This window comes from Sus scrofa, chromosome 9 (genome assembly GCF_054392235.1).
Source record: "Sus scrofa isolate SSC_HxYL_T2T_F1_AM1 chromosome 9, Sscrofa_HxYL_maternal_Yorkshire_Landrace_v2.0, whole genome shotgun sequence".
NCBI classification, from domain to species: Eukaryota; Metazoa; Chordata; class Mammalia; order Artiodactyla; family Suidae; genus Sus; species Sus scrofa.
In genome coordinates, this window is record NC_139391.1 from 115,259,403 (window position 1) to 115,286,265 (window position 26,863).

At 39.3% G+C, this 26,863-nt stretch overlaps 1 protein-coding gene and 1 pseudogene across 7 annotated transcripts in view; one reads left to right on the plus strand and one right to left on the minus strand.

The window, feature by feature from the left end:
* CNTNAP2 (contactin associated protein 2) overlaps positions 1 to 26,863 on the minus strand; it is a 2,042,838-nt gene that overhangs the window by 713,361 nt on the left and 1,302,614 nt on the right. For all 7 annotated transcript variants that reach the window (XR_014816181.1, XR_014816180.1, XM_084977536.1 and 4 more), the window contains one exon: positions 18,338 to 18,457. Coding sequence is in view for 5 of the 7 variants with exons in the window: in XM_084977536.1 (XP_084833662.1) it covers positions 18,338 to 18,457 (120 nt within the window). In the remaining 2 variants the exon portion in view is untranslated. The remainder of the gene's footprint in view (positions 1 to 18,337; positions 18,458 to 26,863) is intronic.
* On the plus strand, positions 5,924 to 6,412 carry LOC100523506 (ribosomal protein eL22-like pseudogene; annotated as a pseudogene).

Consider the following 26,863-nt stretch of genomic DNA (forward strand, 5'->3'; position numbering starts at 1 on the left):
ATTAGGAATATGAGGGAAACTGAGGACATTATAGGATCGAAATAGAGAGAGAAAGAGAGAGGAAGGGAGGGAGAAATAAGCAGAGTCAAGGAATTTAGAGAAAACAGAGAACAGAAAAAAATGTTTTTATCCTTGACATATAAGAAAAGATTCTGCATATATGAAATAACCATAGTATGCTACTGAAATGGTACTTTTGAAGAACAAAATAGGAGCTCTTTGATTTAAAACCATGATAAAAAGTCATCCTAGAAAGAAAAACAGAGGAATCAGAAGAGCCAAAACCACAAAGTGAATAATAAAAAGAAATTTAAGGAGTTGCTAGTGTGAAAATGAGCATCCAGCAGACAGATGAAAACAGACCTACACTAAGGCATGTTGTGAAATTTCAGATCATCTGTGGCAAAAAGACTGTCCTTCTAATTTCTAGGGAGAAGGACAGGTTGAATTGAAACATCAAGAAACTACCAGAGAATGTGCTACACCCAGGAGAGTGATACATTACAATAAGAAAGATGTAGAGAATAAAAAGCATGAGTTCCAGCACAGGGGGAGTTGGGGAAACTGCTGGATGCATGAACACTGGTGTGATGAAGGGAGATTTCACGATGGTGGGATGCCCCAGACATACAGAGCATCTGGATTAGAGCAATAGGAAACATCAGCAAGATGTCCACTACTATGTTAAACATAGTCTTTTAAGTCCTGAGAACAGAATATGTTGAATTCTACTCTGTACACTCCTCCCTGCAACAGTGTGCTAAAAATCCCCCTGCTCTCACTTCCCTGTCTCACTGCCTGGATTGCTTTGGGCATCTGCTCACCCCTCCAAAGTATGCTGCCTTGTCCTAGCCCTGAAGGCTAGAGCTATACCAAGCAAGCTTAGAAGCAGAAGGGGAAAACACAGTTCCAGTGAGGAGAAAACAAATATATGTTCAGAAATCAAAAAAAGAAATAATAACAGTGATGATGATCATGATGAGAATTTAGCAAGTTCTTGCATATCTCATTTTTTAATGCTGATTTTGTTAAGAAATATGAGTGAACACAGGATACAAGATTAATGGTTGTGTTAAGGGAGCCCTGATGATGCCCTCTGTACATAAACACAACAGAGATTTTTAATCACAGGTTTACCTTTTTCCAAAGTTATTTTCTTCCTCATCATAAGTGAGACAAAGGCAGTCATGTGGCAGTCACTTATGTGGCACTGATGAGCTGTAGGTCTTCTACCTTCAGTCATTCCCAGAAATAAGACTCCAGTATTGCCAGTTTAGGCAACATGTCATATTGGTGTTTATTACTTAGTTCATTACTTAGCTTTCTTGGTTGCATCAGGCAGACCAAGATCACAAGATAAAAAGAGAAATTAAGTGCTAAAATTGCCAGGAATCTCCTGAAATGAAGATTGATTTACTCAGAAGAAATGAAAGGTGACCCAGCAAACTGAAAATCCCAGGGTTTGGAAAGTCAGAAACACAGGCATACTGGCTTTAAATTTAGCCAAAAGGGAGGAATTCCTAGTGAATAACTGCAAAGTTATTCTTGTGCTTTGAGCTAGCTTGCCTGGATTTCCCAAAGCTTTTTTTTTTTTTTTTTTCTTTCCGACTTGCCTGATGTACAAGCTGATTTCTGTGGACTAGACAAGAGTTTCAGACCCTAAATGACAGAGAAAACCAAACAATAGTCCTTGGCCATAGACGGTATAAAGCCATTCTCAGTTTTTGAGCAGGGAACTTGTACAAAAAAGGCAGTGCTTTTTTTTTTTTTTGTCTTTGGTCTTTTTAGGGCAGCACCTGCAGCATATGGAGGTTCCCAGGCTAGGGGTCTGATTGGAGCTACAGCTGCTGGCCTACGCCAGAGCCATAGCAATGCCAGATCCGAGCCAACTCTGCGACCTAAACCCCAGCTCATGGCAACGCCAGATCCTTAACCCACTGAGAGAGGCCAGGGATTGAACCTACAACATCATGGTTCCTAGTCAGATTCGTTTCCACCGTGCCATGATGGGAACTCCAAGCAGTGCTTTTTTAAGCACCAAAAAGGCAGTGTGTTTAAAATATTGTTTAGGCAGATGTGTAAAAAGGTCTGTGGTGGGCATATCTGTATCTGGGGTACCACTGTGGAGGCTCTGGGGAGACCAGGATGGCTGCTCTAAATTTAAGGCCACTCCATCTTTGCTTTTGGCCATTCCCATGGCATATGGAAGTTCTCAGGCCAGGGATCAAACCTGCATCACAGCAGTGACCTAAGCCACAGCTGTGACAACACTGCATCCCTTAAATCTCTGAGCCTCCAGGGAACTCCCAGTCCATCTTGATTTTACATGGTGTCCTCCATTCCCTTCCTGAGTCTTGTCCCATGGCGTGGACCTCACTGGACCTCTTTGAGCTTCCCTCTCCCTTTCTTGGTTGAAAGTTCGAAAACCCTTTGAGAATTTTTGTAGTATTAACCTATCACTGCGACTGACACACAATGAAGAGACTGAAAAGAAAGCCTGGCAGGTGGAAGCTGTCTGTGGAGTGAGACCGTGATTCTGAAAGGAGTCTTGGGAGGGTGGGTCATCAGTTACCGAGAAGAGCTCTTTTTTCAGGCTGTGTTTGATCAGTGAGTTGGTTCCTAGATTTTCAATTGAAGCTGTATGAACAGAATTGGATTCAAAGATTTATCCTGATTGTGAGGAATGGAAAGAGCTGAGCATGTGAAGCAGGAGCTGCTGAGTGATTACAAAGGTTTATAACAAAGACAGCTTGTGAGAAGTCCACAAAGAGGAGAGGATGTGACTGAAAGAAGACAGAGGAGAGCTATTCTACGTGCAGGTTAACGACAGAGGAGGCAAACTAGGTTAGGAGACAGAAAGAGGAGGGCACATGCCTTTGAGGAGAAAAAATAAATTTGAGTGGAGGGAATAAAATGGAAGAGGCTGGTGTTTTGAGGCTTACACTTTAGAACGGGAACACATTCAGAGTATGCATGACATATAGGAATAGGAAGGAGAGAGAAGCACAGTGTGCCTGGCCTGTGACTGTTAATCAGCCCTCTCAGAGATGAGGAGAGCTGTGTGTGTCCCTGTTTCTGGCTGGTTTCCCTGCCAAAAAAGGGAATGAGGCATTACAATCATGTTAAATATCACCATTGATGCCTGGTACAATTCCATTCAATTGTGTTGCCTTCTCAAACCAGAGTTTCTTAGATTCTCTTTAAGATTTTACACTGAAAGAATAACTAGATATTGGGAATAGAATTTAAATGATCCTAAAAGTCGGGCTCAAACCCTAAGGGATAATTAACCTAGATACACAAGAAATACACAAGTTATTCTGTAAAAGCTCTCAGAAATCTATATGAGAGAAAATACTTGTAGTTGAATTAAGAGCTAAAATTGATAATAATTGCTTAATGGTTTATAAACTGATATCATTTTAAAATGTGTTCTCTGATTAAAAACCCCAAGGCATCAGTTGAACAATTAGGAAGTAAATAGTTTATGGCAAAAACACTGTCCAAACTCCAGATAATGAATTAGAGTTGTGTAAGGAAGTTTTGATGATAATGAAAACATATGAATAAAAGATGCTCATTTCAGAAATATTACAAATCACACTACATAATCCAAAATGAGGAGTACTATTTGCATGCACACACGTGGCCATTTAGGTGAATGACATGCACACAGGCACTCTCACTCATATATGCACACACATATGTGCACACACATAGGAACTGTGAACTCTGGATCACACATGCCTGTCTAAGAGTTCAATCTCTATAACCTACTAGTTGGGTGACTTAGGACTTAATTTCTGGGAGCTTTAATTTCCTCATCCAAAAAATGGGCATAAGAGTGACACTACCTACCCCGTGGGGCTGCTGTGAATTATTACATAAGCTAATATGTATGATCTTAGAATAGCGACTGGCATTCAGTTTGCCCTCAATATTATATATACAGCTACAAGCATAAAATATAAAATCTTTATTACACATTCCCTAACATGTTAGTAATTCTTATCTTCAGTCAGTAAGCAATTTTTATTTTTGCTTATTTATATTTTCAAAATATCCTATTTTGAACACTTGGTTAAAAACCTTAAGACAAATAATGAATAATAGGACGTAATTTTTTACAAATTATATGTGGCAATGTTACTCAAAAGGTAAGGATACATGCAGTTGGGATCATGAACAATATCCAGAAGCATCGAGGTAGGTGTAGTAAAAAGAATACAAGGTATTCCGCCAGTATTCTTGACACCTGGTGCACACTGCTTCAGCCCATTCCTCAATGTGGGTGGGAGAGGTCAACACAGTGGGATAGCACTCCTGCAATTAGGTTACTTTATATGGCAAAGGCAAGAGATTTTTGCAGGTGTCAGTAAGGTCTCTTGTTGACATGAGTTAATTATCCTGGGGAGGCATGACCTGATCAGGTGAGCTCCTGAAACAGTTTTCCAGGTCAGAGATCCTCCTACAGCCACCCCATGAGAAGGACACATGTCTGGGACCTGGGAGCAGCCTCTAGCAGTTGAGAGCAATCCCCAGGCTGGACCCTCAATGTTATCTCAAGGAATTGAGCTCTGGCAACAACTTCAATGAATACGGAAGAGGATGCCAAGCCTCAGATGAGATCCCAGGTCTGCTGACCCCCTCATTTCAGCCTGGGGCACCCTGAGCTGTACCCTGACCCAAGGAAACTCTGAGGTAATAAATTGGTATTCTTGAAAGCTGCCAGAAAACAAATATGATGGAGAAGGAACTGCTTTGCTTTGCTGGGGGTGGGGCTATTGGCAGCAGAAACGGGGGGGGGGGGCAGGTTCATGATTCTTTTCAAGAGCCCAGGTGTCCCATCCTAGCAGCCTATTTCCACTGCCCCCCACCGACACTGAACTCCTGAAACTTCTGAGAAGCATAATGATAAATGAAATGATATTACTGAATGCAAGTGCTTAGGAACTTGAATAACAAGCTCTCTATAAATATTAGATTAAAAAGACTTGAACAGCTTTTACCATTATAGAGGATAATAGAATTTGATCAGCTAAATCCCAGGGCTTTATAAAGCACAAATTATGTAAACAAGCTTAATGGCTTTTTGATAAAACTATAAAGCTAGTACTAGGACGAATGCAGGAGGCGTTCCTTGTTTAGACTTTAAATTTAACACCGTGCAGCACAGATGTTTCCTTAAATTAAAAAAATAAATAAATATGAATGCAAAGAGAGTTATAAAGATGAATTTGAGGATAAAATATTAAGAAAAATGTTGTTTTTGATTTAGGGATAAGCAGTAATTTACCAAGGATAATAGCTGGATCTAGCTTTATTTACTATTGTTATTATTAATCACTGCGCAGAGAGTACTAAGTGAAGCTCTAAATATAAAAGTTCAAGATTTCTAAAAGACATTGAGGAACAACTTAAGGAAATAGAAACAAACTGAAATGTCAGAAAATGTACAAATGAAAGAGGTATATATTAGAAGTACATGATAATATACACTCATTAAAGATTACATTTATAATGCCGAATTTTCAGAGAGATGATCAAAAATGGAGAAGGAAGATGAGGATAATGATGACTACATTTTATAATGAGCCCCAAGACCTAAAAAAGGAAACCAGGATTTGACTTGCACAGAATGACGAAGTCTCCTACAACAGATTCAATGAGTATATTATCTCTTCAATGTCAAATGTACAGCACCTGAAATGCTGTCATTTAGGGCACCCCCTAATTTCCAAGTGATGCAGCTCTGAACTTCAGAGAGTCAAAGAAGAATTACATAGTAGAAGGACTGCCTTATGATAAAAATGAAGAGTGCCAATTTACGTCAAACCTGGCCACAAAATGAGTAAATTAGAGCTTGTTTGAGGCAAGAGGATTTCGTCTCTGAACTATTTGAGGTCTCTTACTGCACGGCCGGCCTTCAACATGGCGCCAAAGAAAGACAAGAAGCCTAAGAAGTCAACCTGGAAGTTTAATTTAGACCTGACTCATCCAGTAGGAGATGGAATTTTTGATGCTCGAAATTTTGAACAGTTTCTACGGGAAAGGTTAAAGTGAATGGAAAAACTGGAAATCTTGGGAATGTTGTTCACATTGAACACTTCAAGAATAAAATCATGGTTGTTTCTGAGAAACAGTTCTCTAAAAGATATTTGAAATATCTTACCAAGAAATACCTTAAGAAGAACAATCTTCATGATTGGCATCGTGTGGTTGCATCTGACAAGGAGACCTATGAATTTCGTTACTTCCAGATTAGTCAAGATGAAGATGGATCAGAGTCTGAGGACTAAATGAAGTCGTCCCTTATAGGGCTTTGCTTGCTAATAAAACAAATGAAGCAAGAGAAAGAGACATCTAGAAACTGACCTTTAGTTTATCAATGAATAAAAAACATTGTACTCTGAAAAGAAAAAAAATAAATAACTATTTGAGTACTGATATTTCTTTCATGTCCCATTGTAATGATATATATATGATGGGGGCAGTATAGAGATCAACACATTCCAATTCCTACTCTTTATTTATGAGGAAACTGAGACAAAGAAATTAATTGTGCCCCAAATCCTCAAGGAACTTGTACAGTATCTGCCCACAACACCATTCTAACCAGGCTGACTTACAAGCACTGAAGGTGACACAGACTCCCACCATTTCTGAATCTGTCCCTGCTCTTCTGTGTGCCATCAAATGGGGTTACCCCAAGCAGAAACTTAGCAATTATTTTCAACTTAAATCTCACCAACCTCAGTTTGAACAACTCAACTTTCTAGATATCCATCAAATCAATCCTCTCCTTTACCTGGAGGCACAATCTTAAAGCTAAATTGTAATGTCTGGATTACAACAGGGCTTTCTGACTTGTTTCCCAGTCTTATGTCTGTATCTCCTTTGGAAAGTCCTATTCTCAGCTTCCAATGCCGTGCTTTAAAAATACAATATCATCAATTGCTTGCTTTTCCCTTGGGACCAATTTTCAGCTGCTTGGCATCTCATGCAAAGCATGATATAAATTGATTTATTTTTGTTACTGAATCAAACTTGGGTCCACTCACCAGATGTGGAGCAAAGCCAATCTATTGACACTGGGCTATAGTGAAAGAAAGAATCATGTTTATTGCAAGGCGCCAAGAATGGAGTACGTGACGTTCCTGTTCAAAAGACTCAAACTCCTCAATGGCTTCCAGGTAAGAGTTTTAAAAGGCAACATTAAGGGTGTGGGCTGTAGGGTCCATGATCAGCTCCTGCACAATCTCTGACTGGTTGGTGTTGTGGTAACAGGGTGATATTTCAGGGATTCAATTACCAATTTCTTGGTTCCAACTGGTCTGAGGCCTATATACTGGTGGTCAACATGTAGTTAACTTCTTCCAGCTGGTGGAGGTTTTAGTGTTTGGAAAATAACTCAAGGGTATGGCTTAAGATATTATGTATAGCTCTTGAGGTAGAACTAAATGTCCTTCACTTTGCTTCATGGCTAAATTACTGTAATTTTGTTTTGCTTGACTATTTTCTTTTGTTGCCTCATTTTTCACTTCTCTGATTAAATTTGCTTTTTGGAACTCAGGGAACGCCTAGGAGGCTAAAGCTTTTTTACAAACAGGAGGTGGGGGGCATGGAGGATGAGAGGAGTCTTCCAAAAGGCCTCACAGAGTTCTGCTCATTCATTCATTATATACATTTGTATTGATTCAAAGTCACTCCCTATTTTCCCAATCTTTTTACCATTCTTTAGGACCTGAGAGGTCAATTCAACTTCCAATCCATTTGCCCTCCAAGTTCTCTTAGACACTTTTCCTCCATTCTCCTACACACACAATATTTCATCACTAGAAATCTGATCCATCCTAGGAGTTCATTCCTTTGATGCCTTTTCCAGTTTACATCATTCCGTCTAAGTGATATTATCATGTCTCATACATTCATATGCTAACTATTAGCACATTTACATCTCTAACCCAAACATCCTTTCCAGGGCTTATCTAACTGCAAAATTTGCATCTCAATTGAGATATCATATAGCACTTCATATTTAAATAGCACTTCATAATTCAAAACTGAATTCTTGAAATTTCTCTAAATCTGTTCTTTCCTTATTTTTCCATATCTCCCCAAAGGCACTCTAATTCACCTAGTTATTTCATCCATATATTCAGGAGTTATTCTTGATAACTGCCTTTAACCATCCTTATCCCATCCATCACCAATCTTGAGTACCACCTCCAAAATACTATGAAATCCATCTCTTTTTCATCACTTAAACTATCACCATCCTAGTCCAAAGAAGCATCATTTCTTCCCTGGACTTTTACAACAGCTTCAGAACTGGCCCCAGTGTTTTCAGTTTGTCACTCAAAGTACTTCAAATGGTAATTTTAATCAAGACCCTCTCATTCTCCTGTTTAAAACCTTTCCAGACAGTGTGCTCAGTGGTCCCATGATCTATCTCTTGCTTCAACAGTGTTTGGATGGAACAGACCCAGGGACCCTCCCCCACCGACTCCAGCTTCTGACTACCCTCCAATCTTTTTTCCAGTTGCAACCTTGGGAATCAGCCACTCAGCTGCTTCTCTGGGATGAGCACACACCATTTTTTTAAGCTTAACTTTTTATTACTGATCAACCATGAGCTCCCAGGTTCATCAGAATTATTCCAGCGAGGTGGAAGCCTTCGTCGACCGCCTGAACATGCATCTGCAGGCCTCCTACACCTTCCTCTCTCTGGGCTTCTATTTCAACCATGACAACAAGGCTATGGGAGAGTGTGAACCACTTTTTCTGCAAATTGGCCAAGAAGAAGCGCAAGGGCGTGGAGGGTCTCTTGAAAATGCAAAACCAGCTCTGTGGCCTCACTCTCTTCCAGGACTTGCAGAAGCCATATTAAGATGAGTGGGGTAAAACCCAGGATGGTATAGAAGCTGCCATTCTCTTGGAGAAGAACCTAAACCAGGCCCTTCTGGATCTGCATGCCCTGGGTTTTGCCTACGAAGGGTCCCACCTCTGTGACTTCCTGGAGAACACTTCCTGGATGAGGAGGTGAAGTTCGTCAAGAAGATGGGTGACCATCTGACCAGCCTCCGCTGGCTGTCTGGTCCCCAGGCTGGACTAGGCAAGTACATCTTTGAAAACCTCACCTTCAAGCACGACTAGGAGCTTCTGGAGCCCAGAGGACTTTGAGGAGCCCCTCTGGTGCCTAGGTTTCTCCCGGAAGCCCCTCTCTGCAGCCACAAGGCACCAATTTAACCACCTTGGCGCTCTCTCCTAAATCTCGAACCAAATGGAAACAATATAGTTTTCTGCAGCAAAAAAATAAATAAATAAAACTAAAGATAAAAAATAAAATCTTTCCATAGATTCTCACCCACTGCATTGTAATTTAACTGAAAACATAAAAACCAAAATTTTTCCTGCACAGCCATCTTTACTGCCTGGTCTGCTCTGGCCCTACCCCTTCTCCCCACTTCATTTTGGGCCCTTTAGGCTTTAGTCACTCAGGTTTCAGTTCTTTGGAGGGAAATGATCTCTTTTATGCCTTGGGGTATAAATTTTCAGGGCTCATTTCCCTTCCTCACCTTTTTGAGTGACTTGTCTCCTTTCATATGCTAAATTTTGGCTGAAATGTTGTTTCCCAGGGAGGTTTTTTTTAAAAAAAATTTCCTCTATCCAAAATAAATCACTTCTCACATTTCCATCATTTTTCTCTACAGAAAAATTACTTATTTATTGGTTTATTTTTTTAATGCTTGTTTTTATTATGAGTTGTGAACACCGTGAAGGCATTTACCAGATCCATTTACTCTCACATGACACATTTCCTGGCATATAGTGAATGTGTCAGGGGAGCACTGACTGAAACCACCCACCTTGGCCAGGCAGGATAATAACTGTTGGCTTGAGTTGTCTCAAAGCAGGAGACCCTGATAAGGAGTACGGTGCTGCCATGAAGACTGATGGGGGTGGAGGGGGGAGGAGTTGGGAGGGGTCAGTAGGAGGGAGGAGAGAACCAACCTCCAGGATCCCTGGTGCTAGAATCCATCTTGGTTGAAAGGTGTGTGTGCCACCAAGAAGGACCCTGGGGCCAGACCAAGAACTGGCAGAGCAAGATCATTGGCCAGAGACAACCCAGGAACTAACCCCATTCCCATAAAACCAGAAACTGTGAGCCACATGGGGGAGCAGTTCTCCTGGGTTCCTCACCCAGCTGCTCTCTGCCTGGGTATCCCTTTTCAATAAAGTCTTACTTTGTCAGTAGGTGTGTCTCCCTGGACAGTTCATTTCCAAGTGTTAGACAAGAGCCCATTTTCAGGCCCTGGAAGGGGTCCCCTTTCCTGCAACAAATACATAAATAAAAAAAACCTAGAAAAAGATCCTAGAGTATACTTAAATACTCTGTTCTTTTTTTTCTTTTTTCACAAAGTCTATAAAGAAATTCAACTTTTTTTGGGTTTTTTTGGTGTGCATTACAATTTTTTTTTTTTTTTTTTTTTTTTTTTTTTTTTTTTTTTTTGTCTTTTCTAGGGCCACACGCAAAGCATATGGAGATTCCCAGGCAGGGGGTCTAATCAAAGCTGTAACTGCCGGCCTATGCCAGAGCCACAGCAACATGGGATCTGAGTTGCATCTGCGGCCTACATTACAGCTCCCAGCAACGCCAGATCCTTAACACACTGAGCAAGGCCAGGGATTGAACCCACAACCTCATGGTTCCTAGTTGGATTCGTTAACCACTGAGCCACAAAGGGAATTCTGCATTACAATTTTGAATTACATTTTTCTTTGACATGATGTAGACTGTATATGCAATGTAAGAAATAGTACAGAGAGAACTCATGTGGCTTTTATTTCACTTCCACCAATGGTGCCACTCTGGAAAACTACAGTAAAGTATCTCAAGCAGGATATTGATTTCAGTATAATCAAGACATTGAATACTTCCATCACCAAAAGAATCTCCCTTATTGTCCTTTTGATAGCCACAGCCACTTCTCTCTCACCTCATCCCTCGTTAACCCCTGGTGACCTTTAATCTGTTCACAATTTCCACCCAATTTGTCATTTCCAAAGGTTGTATGAATGAAGGCATAGAAAACCTAATCTTTTGAGACTGGACTTTTCTCACTCAGCATAATTCTTTGGAGATGAATCCATATTGTTGCATTGTGTCAACAGTTCATCCCCTTTATTGAGTAGTAGTCCATGGTATCAATATACCAAGTTTGTTTAAACATTCACCTGTGAAAGGATATATGGGTTTCTAGTTAGGGTTAATATCAGTAAGGGTGCTATGATCACTTGTATCACTTAATTTTTCTTGAATAACTGTTAAGGAATAAAACTGCAGGGTCATACGGTAGTTGCATGTTTAATTTTTAAAGAAACTACCAGTGTTTTCCAGAGTGATAGCCAGCTATCCCTTTCTTTTTGTTGTTGATCCCATTCACTGAGCTTTTTATTTTGGTTGCTTCATGCCTATTTCTTTGCTGAGGCTTTCTATATTTTCATTTGTTTTAAGCATATTTGCAATTACTCATTGAAGCATTTTTATCATAGCTCGTTTAAACTACTTATCAGAGAATTCTCACATCTCTGTCATCTCAGTGTTCACATCTACTAATTATTTTCTTTCTTTTCATCTGCGGTCCTTTTAGTCCTTGGTATGATGAGTGATTTTTTTTTTTTTTTTTTGCTTGAATCTTAGACATTTTCACATTATGTGATGATACTCTGGATATTATCAAAACTTTCTGTTTTAACTGATTTTTTACTTGAGCAGAGGAAAGAACAGTGCTATCTCATTATAGATAGAAGTCTAGGTACCCTACTTGGCCTTCCTTGACACCCAAGAGGAAAGGCTAGGCTGGGAGTTCTGGGAACCCATGTAGTCCACACTGACAGTGCCATGGGAGTAGCCCCAATACCACTGGGCAGTGGTGACACTCCTGACTTTCCTAGGCTTCCTGTGACCTTACGCCAGTGTTGGGGGGAGCATCTTGTTACCTTGTTACTAGAAGGTGGGGGTGAACATGCATGATTCAATGTGGTCTGCACTGTTCCTATGAGGGAGGGCGTGACTGGATGTTGAGATTGAAAGTTCTGGCTCTCTATTTGGAATTCTCTGACACCTCCACACAGGGTATGTTTAAGCACTTCATTATGGCTTCTCAGGGATAGGAGTCTAGGCTCCCCACCTGGCCTTTGCTGGCAGGGGTGGGAATGGGCTATTAGCTTTTCTTGTGCATTTGGCTGGAGTGGAGTGTTTTTGGTCTAAAAATTTTCTGTCTTGTCAGGCTGCCCTTTTCCTGATCCTTGGCTAAAGGGTGCAGGATTTTGTTGGGGCTTTGTTTATCTGCACACATTGACATTTCCAGATAGTCAACTTTTCCAGCTCTCAGTCTAGGATATATGAGGCAAGGAAAAAAAAAAAAAAAATCAGAGAACTCAACATAGCGTTGTTTCTTGGATCCTAAGTTCCCTAACTGGTCTGCTTTCCTTTCTCTGCCTTTTAGAATTTTCTCATGTTTGTTTGATTTATAGTATTCAAAGTTTTAAGTTGTACTTAGCTGAAGAAACAGGGTAAAATATTCTACTCTACTTACTCAGAAAATAAAGTCTCTAACTTTACATATTTACTGATTACACTCCTTTTAAAAGTGATAAGAATAGATAATAACACGTGAATTAGTTTTATCGGGCTACTGCAACAAAGTACTACAAACTAAGTGGCTTAGAGCGACAAGAATCAATTCCACTACAGTTCTGGAGGCAAGAAGTCCAAAATAAAGGTGTCAGCAGGACTGATTCCTTCTGAGGGCTGAGGAAGACTCTGTTCCATGCTCGCCTCTGAGCTTCCAGATTGTGGCTGGCAATCCAGGGTTCCTTGGAGCATACATGGCAGCATAGCCCCAATTTCTGTCTCTCTCTTCACATATCATTCTTCACTGTGCATGTCTGTGTTCAAATTTCCCTCTTCTATACGGATCCCAGTCATATTGGACACAGGACGTAACTACAAGTGTGAACTCATCTCAACTTATCCAGTTTCATCTGCAATGATCCTCTTTCTGAATAAAGTCACATTCTAAGTTAAAGGACTCCCACATCTTTTTATTGAGGATACAACTCAACACATGACACCAAAATGACAGAATCAAGCTCCTAATATGGTACATCCAATGATATAGTGTTTATTTTATTTTATTTCTTTATCTTTTTACGGTGACATATGGAAGTTCCCATGCCAGGGGTGGAACCAAAGATGCAGCTGCCAGCCTACACCATAGCCACAGCAATGCAGGATCCAAGCCACATCTGTGACCTATGCTATAGCTTGTGTCAAAGCTGGATCCTGAACCCACTGAGCTAGGCCAGGGATCAAACTTACATCCTCATGGTGTCAGGTCCTTAACCTGCTGAGCCACAAGGGGAACTCCATGATATATTGTTTATTTTTGATTGATCTTTGGACAGACAAATGCAAATTACCTTGAGAAGCTTACAATGGAATGGGAGGAGATAAGATATGCTCTGGGTTGAAGGTCCCCCCCCCCCCAAATTCATGTCTACTCAGACTCTCCAAATGTGATCTTATTTGAAAACAGGGTCTTTACATATGTAATTAGTTAAAATGAGGTCATACTGGATGAATATGGGCCCTAAATGCAATGACTAGTGTCCTTATGAGACGCTCACATGAAGACATACAGGGGACCTAGGGAACAACCATAACTACAGGTAAAAAGATTGCAGTGATGCATCTACCAGCCAAAGAACATCAAAGACCGTCAGCAACCACCATTCTTCCCTGGAGCCTATAGCAGGAGTTCGGCCCTAACTACAGTTCTCTCGAGAACTGTGAAAGAATAAATTCTCTTGTTTAGAATTCCCATTGTGATTCAGTGGAAATGAACCTGACTGGTATCCATGAGGTTCGATGCCTGGCCCAGCTCAGTGGGTTAAAGATCTGGTGTTGCAGTGAGCTGTGGCAAAGGTCTCAGATTCAACTCAGATCCTGTGTTGCTGTTGCTGTGGTTGTGGCATAGACTGGCAGCTGCAGCACTAATTCAACCCCTACCTGGGAACTTCAATATGCCTCACATATGGCACCCCAAAAAGCAAAAAAAAAAAAAAGTCTCTTGTTCTAAGTTACCCAGTTTGTGTTAATTACTTATGGCAGCCTTGAGAAATGACTTTAAGGTACTTTATACAAATAACTGCAATGCAAGAAAGATAATGCTAAGTGACACAGAGTAGGAAACTCCATAACACAATGAGGTAATAAGAGGAGAGGATTTGATTGATAAAAGAACATAAAATGGTTGTTTGGTGGTAAAGGTATGCTGAAGATGAAGAACTTCATGAAGTTTAGGATTCCAGACAACTCCTGAGAGATAAGGGTTTTATAGAGAGTTTCAGGAGAGAATATTGTACACAGTGACTCTGGCATGAAATAAAGCAAAATGAATTTGATGGAATTCTACTCTGACAGGATCATGGAGTAACCATGAGGAGGCACGGTAGGGAAAAAGGAAGCACTAGAATGTTTGTATTAAATGTGATAGAAGTTCAATGCTAAGATGAGGCCCTTTCCTTCATCCAATAATTGTGATGGGTCCGGGTAGTCACACGATTACAGTGGTATGTTTGGCACATTTATCCAGCAGCCTGCTGACAGGTGGCATGGGGGCACGGGCAGTAGGAAAATAATGGAATTAGAGGGACTATTTGAGGAAGTCATGGATGAGATGTAACTACCAGGTGACCCTCAAGCAGAACCCTGGCAACTGGAAGGCGCCTCACCCCTCCCTGTCCTTGGCAGGTACATCCTGTCTATGGTTCCCATGCTAGCAGCCGTTTCAGGGAATAAAACCTTGAGAGAGGTAGGTGGAGTTGAGACCATCTGGACTGAACTCCGAAAGGCTTCAATATAAATGTTTATGATTCTGGAGAGCAGGTTCAGAGATTACTTGTCTTACAGTTGACCAAGATGAGCCCTGTAAGTAAGTTCCCTTGCTTGTTAAACCTCTACCTACCAATGTGAAGTGCTCTGCCTCTTCCTTCAGTCTCTCCTGGTCCTTCCCATGTGGGGGCCAGTTTCAGATCTCACTTCTGAACTCCCAAGATTGCAAACCAACAGGGACCAGTTGGGACATTATTAGAATAGCTCAAACCCAACAAACGAGGGTTTGAATCAGGATGATGGTTTGGGGAATGGAAATAAGGATGACTGGCAAAAGGCATTGGGAAGGAGAAATTGAAAATTTAACAGTTATCTGAGGTGTTAAGAAATATCAATATGCTTATGTTTTCGACTGAATCCAACAATAAAATACTCTAGCTGGGAAAAACTTCATCTTCTCTTGTAGTTCAATAAAAAAAATTTAATAAGGATAATATGAGAAATAACACAGTTGATAATGTTAAACAAACATAAAATTTGGAGATATAAGTGAACAGTAATGTTGTAACAATTATTTGGAAGAACTTCATTTCCAAAAATCAGAGGAGACTACCTTCTCACCAGGCCCTAAATTAAGAGTATTTTCATTTTTTGTTCGTTTTTTTTTTTTTGTTCTTTTTATTAGTAAGTGAATTTAAAGTTTAGTATTCCAAAGAACTAATACAAATCAGAAGTGATTTTCAACAGTGATTTTTTTTGTTTCTACCCAAATTTACATCAGATATTACCTGCAGTAAAGTTTCTCCATGAGAAACCAAAATTAAGATTCTTAGAGATTCATAATGTCTCTACAAGTAAAAAAACCTCTCTCATGTCCTAGGATGAAGTAGGAAAATAGAGGCTGATCACTGCCAAGACATCGCTTCTTCCCCAGAGAAGACATCTTGCTCTCATTTAAAAAATTTATTATATATTCAACAGTGATAAACACACAATTACATTTGGGTCACTAAGAAGTGGGATAGCTCTATTCTTACGAATTAAGGTGCACATACAGTTTCTCATGACCAAAGAGTGATAATAGAGAGTGATTTATAGAGAGAGAGTGATATATCAATGCCTCATAGACTATCTCATGTTATTGTTCCCTTCTTTTCTTCAACAAGTATCTCTTGGAAAAGGAACAGCCCAAGCCAGGCTTTGTGGTGCCATCTTTCCTAATGAGGTCAAGTTCATGCTCTTACCAGGTAAAGGAAGGGTTAATGGGTGGTGAAAAACCAAAGAATGAAGCTGGCCTTCAAGGGTCCCTAACACACTAATGTTCATAACTATCCTGCTGATAGAGGGAAAATACTCTAACTGCAGAAAGTTTCAGTCCACTCTGCACCACCAGACTGAATCTAGAGTAATGGCTTAAACTATAATCCTACTCTTGAAGGGAGGTATGGATGAAGACCAGACCTGTGTATCTGTGTGAAGGCTTCAACTCACAGAAATGTAATCTCTCCTGAAAATAAACCACCCTTTCATTTTGTATGTATTCTTCACAAGAGGACTGTATACATTATGGTCTGGTTTTGTTTTCTCATTCTTCTTTGAAAATGCATATGGGAAAATAAAGTAAATTGTTAGTTGTCCAAGCCCAGTCAGGAAGTCCTGACCTCTCTTAAGGTTAAGAGTTGACATTCATTGTTATAAGCATATTAGGAGAAATCAATTCAATCAAAATCAATTCTGCAAAGTTGTGAAGTAGGAGGTCTGATTCTGGGACCTCCCTTTTCCACTTGATTTAACTCTTTTGGATTAAATCAAGTTCTCATAGGTTATACTTTAGTTCAAGTACGATTAGAATGAAGGTAAAGAAGAAAGTACCTGAGGGCATTGACATGTCCAACAATCAATGACCTCTTAGGCTGTGCTTTCTGGTAAGTGAATTATTTCTCTGAGGCATACTTACAGTCTTGGCATGGGAGGAAATTTGGGGGACAATATCTCTCACTTTATCATTTTTTCTACACCTTCCATACTGTACTCATGACCTCAAAATTCTCCCTCCCATCTGTGCCATGCCCAGCTTCCTAAAATCAACAAGAGTTCCCTCCCCACTGGGGTCTGCTTGGCTATAGCACTGTTTAGGGCTCCTAGTTCTAGATGAACAATTCTATTTGTACTTCATACCCACTGAATCAGTCTCCAGGGATGGAGCCAGTATGTTTGTATGGAGGAAAAAAAAAAAAAGATAAGCTCTATAAATGTTTCTGAAGTAGGGCCACATTTAAGAACACTTGGCCTTAAACATACTTGATTTTGAATTTTGTCGGAATCATAAAAGTTGTTTACTTCTCTAATTCTTTAAAAAAATACTATGTGACTTCTGGTAAACTTTACTGAAAATTTACTACATATCAGACAAGATGCTGGGAACCATATAATTATCTTATTCATACCGTAATGAGATGAGGTATAGATTAGTATCAAACTGTTTTACAGGAAAACATACTGAAGTCATTGAGTTTAATAAAATTAATAAGGTGCCAAGATTATACATCTGGTGATTCACAGAGGCAGAATTCATACCCAGGTTGTCTGAGTAAAGAGGTTATCACGGTACCTGACACAGGGTAACCCATCTGTACAGCGATCAGCAGCAGCAGCAGCAGCAGCAGCCTATCACCATTATCCTTTATCAGCATATGCCTCAGGGGTCCACATCAAATGAGGATCCTCTCCTGAGGCCAGTAAGCAGTGCTGGCCTCACACACTCCTTCAGGTTTTTGGAGAGTAAGATGTTACCAAGCATCTGATGGAAAATCTGCTCTTATCTTAGAGAGATATACATCCTCCACACTACTGTGGGAATTTACAAGAACCCACAGTCTCATTTCACAACTCTGAAATTTAATATGGAAGTGAAAAAAACTAGGCCTTCTTCCCCAGATAAATGTCGTGCAAGCAGTAGGTAAGTTTTCCTGGTGCCAGAAGGGATTTTCAATGCTCTCAGAACAGCTCCTTCTAGAACCTCAGGGAGCAGAGGAAGACCTGTCAGCTTCGACCCACATGGTCAGTAGGGATAGTTTGAGAGGTGATACTAGCTTTCCCCATTCTTGGTTCTCGTGGAAGTTGCTTGATGGGCCAGTTCTTTCTGTGGACTTTAACCCTGCAATTTCACTTTCTAGTTTTTCCCCTACATGCGGAATTTTTTAAAATGCTAATTATTAACTGTTCAAATCAGAAGGTAGACTTAAAAAAAAAAAGTAAAAAAGTTTTATTGCTTTAGAAAAACACGTCACCATTTAGCCTAACAAATCCAACAATATTTAGCTTATTGCATGTTGTGAGGAGAATACAGTACAGAAGAAGTAGACTTCAGTGGTGCTACTTATTCTCAACATATAGAAAAGCAATCTTCATGAACCATAAAAATGGCATAGTTACCTGTCATGTTGCAGTAAACTTTCAGAGGCCCCAGAGGTCCACTGCCATCAGGATCTATCCAGTAGTAATTTGATGTCTGGCCCAGGTGTTTGTATGCTTCACAGGACGGTTCATAGATGGCTGGAAGGAAACATCCTGCATGAGCACAGCTCCAAAAAAGTGGTTCCCCAAACAAATGCCCCAGTAACATATCAAATGCTGCAAACCATTGTTTAGGATGCATTCTCTTGTGAGAATGAGCATTCTTATTTCTACATTTAAACTCATAATTTGATTTTTGTCTATAAACCTTTCTAACAAAGACAGTAAGTTCTTGGTATGACTTTATAGCCAGGGAAGGTATAAAACAATCAATAAATTGTCAAATAAATGTAATACTTGTTTCACTGAGGCCCATGATCACAGAAAAATATTTAAACTATACTTATTTATAGCTATCATCTCCTTACTGTAAGGACTTTATTTTGAAAGGCCATGAATATAGGCGGCACTGTTGGTCGATCAACTAAGAGATTAGAGAAAATCTCTCTTTCTCCCACACAAACACACACAAACACACTTTTTTTTTTTTTTGTACAAATAACATGTGATTTCTAATCTTCCTTTATTTCAGGAAAAGGGAAAGAAAATCTCTGCTTCATTTTATTTGTTACAGGTATTTTAATTACCTCACATCTAGTTTTTGTAGAAAGCTAACATTTATGTAATTAAACTGTGGTTCTTTTTCACTGTTTTCTCTTTTGTTCCCATGCTCCTAACACATTTTCTTTTCTCATAGAGACTGCACCTGTTTTCAGAAGTGCAAAAGGGACATTTACATATCTCCCTTATAGCTGGAACTTCTGAAACTCTACTGTGGAAAATTTTTAACAGCTCTATACTGATATTCATGATGAATTTGACAGATCTCTTTACAGAACTAAGAACTATTTCCAATAAAAAAAATATATCTGTCTGATAAGTGTATCTTTTGGTAAAGTGCCCTTAAATTCATACTCCTAGCCGTCCTGTGTTAAGTTGTGAAGCAGGAGGTCTGATTCCGGGACCTCCCTTTTCTACTTGCCCATGCTCTCTACTTCCCTTTGGCTTTCATGATTTCTTCTTCCCAAGGATGCTAGACCTTACATAATATTTCATTTCAATAAACACGACACACTAGACTAAAACAGTTCTAAAACTCTTTGATTTTCTCAAGGTTTGCTTCCCCTTCCTTCCTTCCTCCTACAAATAGTTATTGAGCACATATAATGTGTTGAGCAGTGGATTAAGCCACACAAACACAGCTGTGAACAACACAGATTAGGGACATTTGGAGTAAGGGCTATTCACTCAGTACTTGGGTATTACACACGCATGAAGTGCTTTTGGGAGAGGATGTGGCTAGAAAGTTTAGGACAGCCAGCACAACTGTTGACCCAGTGTGATTATTAATGTGCCACTTTAAATCTCCTGTTGGTCTTACTTGGATAATAAACTATGCTCAAACTCTGAATGCTGTACCAAGTAAAATAATGCATTAAAAGACAGTGAAGAAAGATTTTTAAACTTTTAGCAGAAAGATGCCATAACTTGAGGTACGTTTTAGAAAGAAAGTTTCTTGCGGCAAAACAACAGATTTAAGGGAAGTGATTCAGAAGGTAATGAGAGCATGTAGGCTGTAATTGCCATAGGGCTGTTGAAAGATAGCCAGCAGTATCGAAGATTATGAGAAAGAATAAAGCAATATGAGGCAGGATGAGGTAGATGGGACTGATTCACATGTTTTTATAATCAACAGGACATGAAGACTAGGTGGGTGGACAGAGTTGAGAAAAAAAGAGAATTAAAAAATGACTTAAACTCACAATTTCTGGGGGAAAAACTGCTGTTAATTTTTGACAATCCCTATTCAGATTATTACTTTTTTTTTTTTTTTGGGGTACAGCTCAAAATCATCTAGAATGTCATGTTTAAATTCTTAGGTTTTCCAATTAGTCCTTTTTGTCAATCTGCCATTAAAAACTTTCACCTTAATTTTCTAATGTTTAATAGTCACTTTCTTTCCCCCCTGTTATTTTTCCTTATCATTTGGTATCTGGTATATAACGATCACCCTAAGTGATTATTCTGCCTAAATATCTCTTCACTTCTCACCAAATTATGTGTTTTTCATCCCGGGATAGTCTAGTCCTAAAACCTTACTTACATCACGTTAAAAAAAAAAAGTGCATTGGGTCTTCATTATCTGTATTATATCCCAGATCACTATCTATGCATGCAAGACCTCCCATAACCCTTACAGGTAACTTTTGGTTTTAGCAACCTGCCAATAGAGAGCAATAGCAAGCTTGCTCTCTTCTCAGATGAATGTGACACAGGAACTTTAATGCATGTTCACGCTTTCTGGGGTTATCTGTATCTGAGGTAGTCTACAGGCTTCTTTCTCAACCTATTAAATGTCTCAGTCAGGGTTAACTATGAAGGCAAAAGTAGTAAGAAACAGGGCTCCCATCAAACAGATCTGAGTTTAAAGCCTGACTCTGCAAAGTCCTATTTAATGTAACATTGGCAAAGATACCTCATCACATTTAGTCTTGTCTGGAGAGTAAAGATCATAGGTATATTACTTAATAGGTGGACTATTATTTTTAATATAATAATCATTATTTAGGTCCCACTGACATTCTTCCTTTTTTTTTTTTTTTTTTTTTTTTTTTTTGTCTTTTTGCTATTTCTTGGGCCGCTCCCGTGGCATATGGAGGTTCCCAGGCTAGGGGTCGAATTGGAGCTGTAGCCACCGGCCTACGCAAGAGCCACAGCAATGCAGGATCCGAGCTGCGTCTGCAACCTACACCACAGCTCACAGCAACGCCGGATCGTTAACCCACTGAGCAAGGGCAGGGACCGAACCCGCAACCTCATGGTTCCTATTCGGATTCATTAACCACTGCGCCAAGACGGGAACTCCCACATTCTTCCTTTTTTAAGGAGACCTTCCCTAATCAATGTGTCCATATTTCTATACAGTGCAGGGCCTCCATCACTCATCTCACCTACTATAATAATTATAGTCAGTTTAGGACTTGATTGACTGTTGTTATTTAAATTCCATATATGAACATTTTATTTCCTAACAAGATTGTGAATTATTTCTGGGGCAGAGTCTAGAAAATGTATTTTTTTTTGCCCACTCTATATTAATCTAACACGGCAAATGTTCAAGTAAAGTTGTCAGAACAAAATGTAAAAGGTACCTACCCTTCATCCAGTTCTGATTTTGATAAACGATTAACTGACTCACCAAGAGAAGTATGTGCATATGAAAGCACGATTGGATGATAGTAGGTATAGGTAACTACTGCATTTCCAAGTAAACATACAGGCATTTTAAAGAGGGCTAGAGACCTATCCTAAGCAATTGACTAGTAATTGATGAGGGAAGTTTAGGTAAGAGAGCAGCTCTTTCTTTTTCTTCAAAGTGTGACAATTATTCTGCTTGTCTTTAACCTATAGCAGGTTTACTAGCTGCTTTTGCCTCATCAACACAAATGGAAAACCAAAACTTTAGTGCAAACTTTATCATGTGTGAAAATCACCTGGAGAGCTTGTTAAGACAGGGATTCCTAGGCCTCACCCCAAAGATTCTGACTCAGTAGAGAATACGAATTCTAACAAGCTCCCAAGTGATGCTGCTGCTGCTGGTCCTGACTGCATTTTGAGAAGCATGACTCTAATCCTGGGGAAAAAAAAGTTAACTCGAGAAAGGTGGATTAATTCTTTATTTATATTTTAATATAAATAGGAAAAACAGGTAATGGAAAGGCAATATGGTACAATTTAAACAAAATAAGGCTAGAATACCACCTCACTTCACTCAAAACAATAAAAATGAAATGGGTTATAAAACTCTAAATAAAAATACATGTTCAAAGAAATATACTTGGATGAACACACAGAAAAATATTTGGAAAGAAATACATCCCAACAGAAAAAGTGCTTATCTTTGAGTAATAAGCTTATGGATGATTTAAAACTTCATCCTTTTCTGTGTTTTCCCTACTACTTTATAACATGCCTAAGTTATGTTATCATTAAAATTACGCTTGCAAAATACGTGTCTAGAATAATGGCACTGAGGTAAAATGGCATGAACAGCTGTAAAACAGTAAAATTGCATTAGTTTTACAATTGAATCAGGAAATAAAGAGACTTTTGTCCAAATCTCCTATTATTTACTACCTGAAAACTCCCCTTAACTTTTAGTTTTCTCAACTGTAAAATGAAGGCAGTAATACCTCCTCTACCAAGTTATTGTGAAGATTAAATTTAATCACACACCTTGTAAATGAAAAAGCATTGAGCATATGGGAATTTTAATGCATAGAAAGAGCTACCTGAAGTGTTTAGCCTGCCTGCCTCAGTTAGTTAACTCTGTACCAAGACAAGTCCTAGTTGGGTTGCACAATTTGTGGCTATCAAGCCCCAAGGAAGTAACAGGGCAGGAAGGGCAAAGGCAGCAGCCATTGAAGAAAGAGAAGAATTTGAGCCATTGTCAATAACTGAGATTCTCTAGCAAACTGCTGGAGAACAGAAAGATAATTGTGCTGATGGCAAAATAAATAGACTCATCAAGTCCACTGATTTATTGGAAAAGTAATTTTTCTCTGTTGCAAATTCTGGTCCTAAGTAAAAGGTCTCATATTATTCTACATACCCTTAAATAGATCTCAGATGTTCAGAAATATTACTATTGAATTTCATAGCATGTAAAAATCCAGAAAGTGACAAATCCTAGTATCTTATTCATTTTTATGAAATATTGCATGTTGTCTTATAACATCATGTTAGGTATAATGGAAAAATGACAAAGTACTATTGTATTAGTTTCATTTGGCTGCTGTGACAAATAATGAGATGCTTAGAGATAAATTCATTACCTTATAGTTCTGGGGGTCAGGATTTTGAAGTACGTTTCACTGAACTAAATTCAAATTCAAAGTGTGGGTAGGGCTGTGTTTCTTTTGAAAACTCTAGGGGAGAATCCTTTTTTTTTTTTTTCCCCTCTAGAATCTACCTGCACTCTTTTGCTATTTCTTCATCTTTGAAGCCAGGTGTGACTGGTGGAGTCTTTCTCACACTCCACTCTGATTCTCTGCTTGCCTTATCTCTATTTTAAGGAGCTCTGATTAGGGTAGGCCCACCCTATCTAGAATATTCTCTTCACAAAAAGGTCCTTAACTTAGTCATGTTCTCTTTGCCTTATAAAGTAACATATTCATAGGTTCTTTGACTTAGGATATAGACACATTTGCTGGGGGGGGGGCTACTCTGCCTATCGCAGCTATATAAAAATAAAAATAATACAGTTGCTCTATTTAAAGAACAGATTTTATTTATTTATTTATTTATTTATTTATTTATTTATTTATTGTCTTTTTGCCTTTTTCTAGGGCCATTCCCGTGGGATAGAGGTTCCAAGGCTAGGGGTCTAATTGGAGCTGTAGCCGCTGGCCTATGCCAGAGCCACAGCAACACCAGATCCAAGCTGCGTCTGCGACCTACACAACAGCTCAGGGCAACGCCAGATCCTTAACCCACTGAGGAAGGCCAGGGATCGGACCTGCAACCTCATGGTTCCTAGTCAGATTCATTAACCACTGCGCCATGACAGGAACTCCAAAGAAGATATTTTATTAAGCACCTAATATACTCTCAATGTTGTTGGTTAATGAAAGATGCCAACCCATTTGCAGAGAGAAAAGCAAAGGGTTTAAGAGCAAAGATGTGAAACAGGCCTAATGTGCTGGGTAATAAAGCATTTTTTAAGTAATATTTAGGGTAGGACAGAGTATAAAGGAGGAGCTACTCCCAAGGAAAAGGGTAACCCTTAAGAGTATGAATTACTGCAGGAAATGGGAATGGAAATTGGATAGGGGAAAAATAGCAGTGCATTTAGTGAACAGATTTGGGTGACTCTTTAAATCTTTCAGGGTGGTGGTATTTGTAGAAGCCATATTATAAGAAAAGGAACTAGTTGGTGGAATGGGCTGGGTGTGACCACACTTTCATAAGAGTTTGAACCATGAAAGGAAACTATAAAATAAAATGGACAGAGTCAAAGAATTTTTGTTAGGATAAGTGAGATGGATTTACGTTTTTTTATTTATTTTTTAAAATTAAAAAAAGATATTTATGGCCACATCCCAGGCAAAGCATTGAATATAAGCCAGAGCTGCAACCTATGCCAAAGCTGTGGTAATGCCAGATCGTTAATCCACTGAACCAGACTGGGGATTGAATCCACACCTCCACAGAGACCTGAGCCACTGATCAGGTTCTTAACCCACTGGGCCACCACAGTGGGAACTCTGGATTTTTGTTTTTTTTTTTAATTGGGTAATTTCTGATTGTAAAATAATTTATATGCTTTGGATTAACTTTGAAAAAGTAGCAGGTAATAAAAAAGAAAAATAGAACCTCCTGTTTCCCAGAAGTAAATTGGGACAAGGGGGAGCTTGGATTTCATCCTCTTTTGGAAGGCCAGACCCCTCTCCCACTTCCTCTCTAGACCCCTTTCAAGGGCATGAGTCTTTAATGTAAATAGGTAGAATCCAGGCTATGCAATGGTCATTTTATTAGTGGTTGTCAGGGACCTGTCAGTCCCCTCACTCCATGACACTAGAAATGAGCTCTACATTTGACAGTCAATTTTAGGGTCCTGAGACTGTGAAAACAACTTTGCCTGTTAATGTGTCTTCACCAGCACAGACTCGACTGATTTAAAACAAAACAAAGAAAAATACAGTTTCTTATTTGGCAAAGAAAAGGTTTTTCATTATTGTTTTATTTGTATTTTTTGACTGGAAAATTTATTTTTACATATACCTTGGGGAGTTTTTTAAGATCTTTTGTGAGGTATATAGTGTGCCTCTTGCCCACTTATTTCTCAATGGCATTTTTTTATCGACTTAAATTGCCTGTGATATAAATCTGGACTAAAATCTGTGCTCTGTCATATTTGTCTTACTTGTTTTTGGTCTTATCACCTTGATATTTTATGTTATCAACTCTATTTAGAGTTCCTCTTTAAAAATTATTTTTACAGTTCTTAAATGTATAATGTTATCTTCAGTGTATGGCAATAAAAGCTTTGACAACCATGCTAAGGTGTTTGTATTTACTTTGTAACTATAGGATAGAGTTAAAAACAGAGTAGTAACCTTGTTAGTTTGGGCTTAAGAACTATCTCCTAGTAGCTACGAGGACAATAGGTTAGAAAGTTATGAGTTCCTGTCATGGTGCAGCAGAAACGAATCCAACCAGGAACCATGAGGTTGTGGGTTCTGGCCTCACTCAGTGGGCTAAGGATGCAGCATTGCCATGAGCTGGCAGCTACAGCTCCGATTCAACCCCTAGCCTGGAAACCTCCATATGCCGTGAGTGCGGCCCTAAAAAGACAAAAAAAAAAAAAGAAAGTTATGTCGACTAGGAGACAAAGGAAAGAGGACATGGAAAATATGATTAGGACACACATATATTTATATTTAAAACATCAAGGTCCCTGGGAATAGAGGGGGAAGAACAGAGTGGTGATTCTGTGCCAGGGCTTCAATTTTCATATAAACACAGATGATTCAGGAAGGACATTGCTGTGGGTTGAAATGCACCCCCCTAATAGATATTGAAGTTCTCAGCTTCACCTCTGAATATGTCCTTATTTAGAAACAAGGTATTTGAAGGTGATTAAGTTAACATGAGCTCATGAGGGTGGCTGCTAATCCAACTTGACTAGTATCCTTATAAAAAGGGGAAATTTTGACACAGAGTCAGACACCTACAAAGGGAAGACAATATAAAGACACAGCAAGAATGCCAACCACAACTAAAGGACACCCGAGGTTACAGAAGCTGGGAGAGAAGTACAGAACAGATTCTCCCTCTCAGCCTGTAGAAAAACCAGTCCTGTAGATAGCTTAATTTCAGATTTCTAGCCTCAAAACTATGAGGCAATAGATTTCCCTTAAGTCATGCTGTATGAAACTTTGTAACAGTATCTCTAGGAAACTAATACAGACATACAGCTTCCAACTGAATGGCCAAGACCTCTTCTCGCCTCTGTCTCTGAGCTCTTTCAACCTTTTTCTAGGTGATGTGGAGGAGGACTCTCCATAATGTTCCTGTATTTTCATTTTAAGAAAGAATATCTTCCTCATAAAACAGTTCCTTTTGGCCTAGTCTGTGCAAGGTCTTAGGCTGGGTGCCCTGAATAGTACAAAGCTACAGCTCTCTAGAGCTCTGTGATGCTGATGAGCTGAGGAAGTTTCTCATAGCCCCTTTCTATTCCTTGTGCTTTGAGAGAGGCAATTAAACATGTGGCATGCATCTTTCCTGTTACTACCCTCTAAAGCACATGGATGGCTAGCAGCATCATGTGTTAGGTAATTAATAACGAGTCAAAAATGAACACATACATAAAAGTTACCTTTGGAACATCTAAGTAGTCTTTTCCTGATTGCATAGAAAGGAAATGATCACTTCTAATGATTT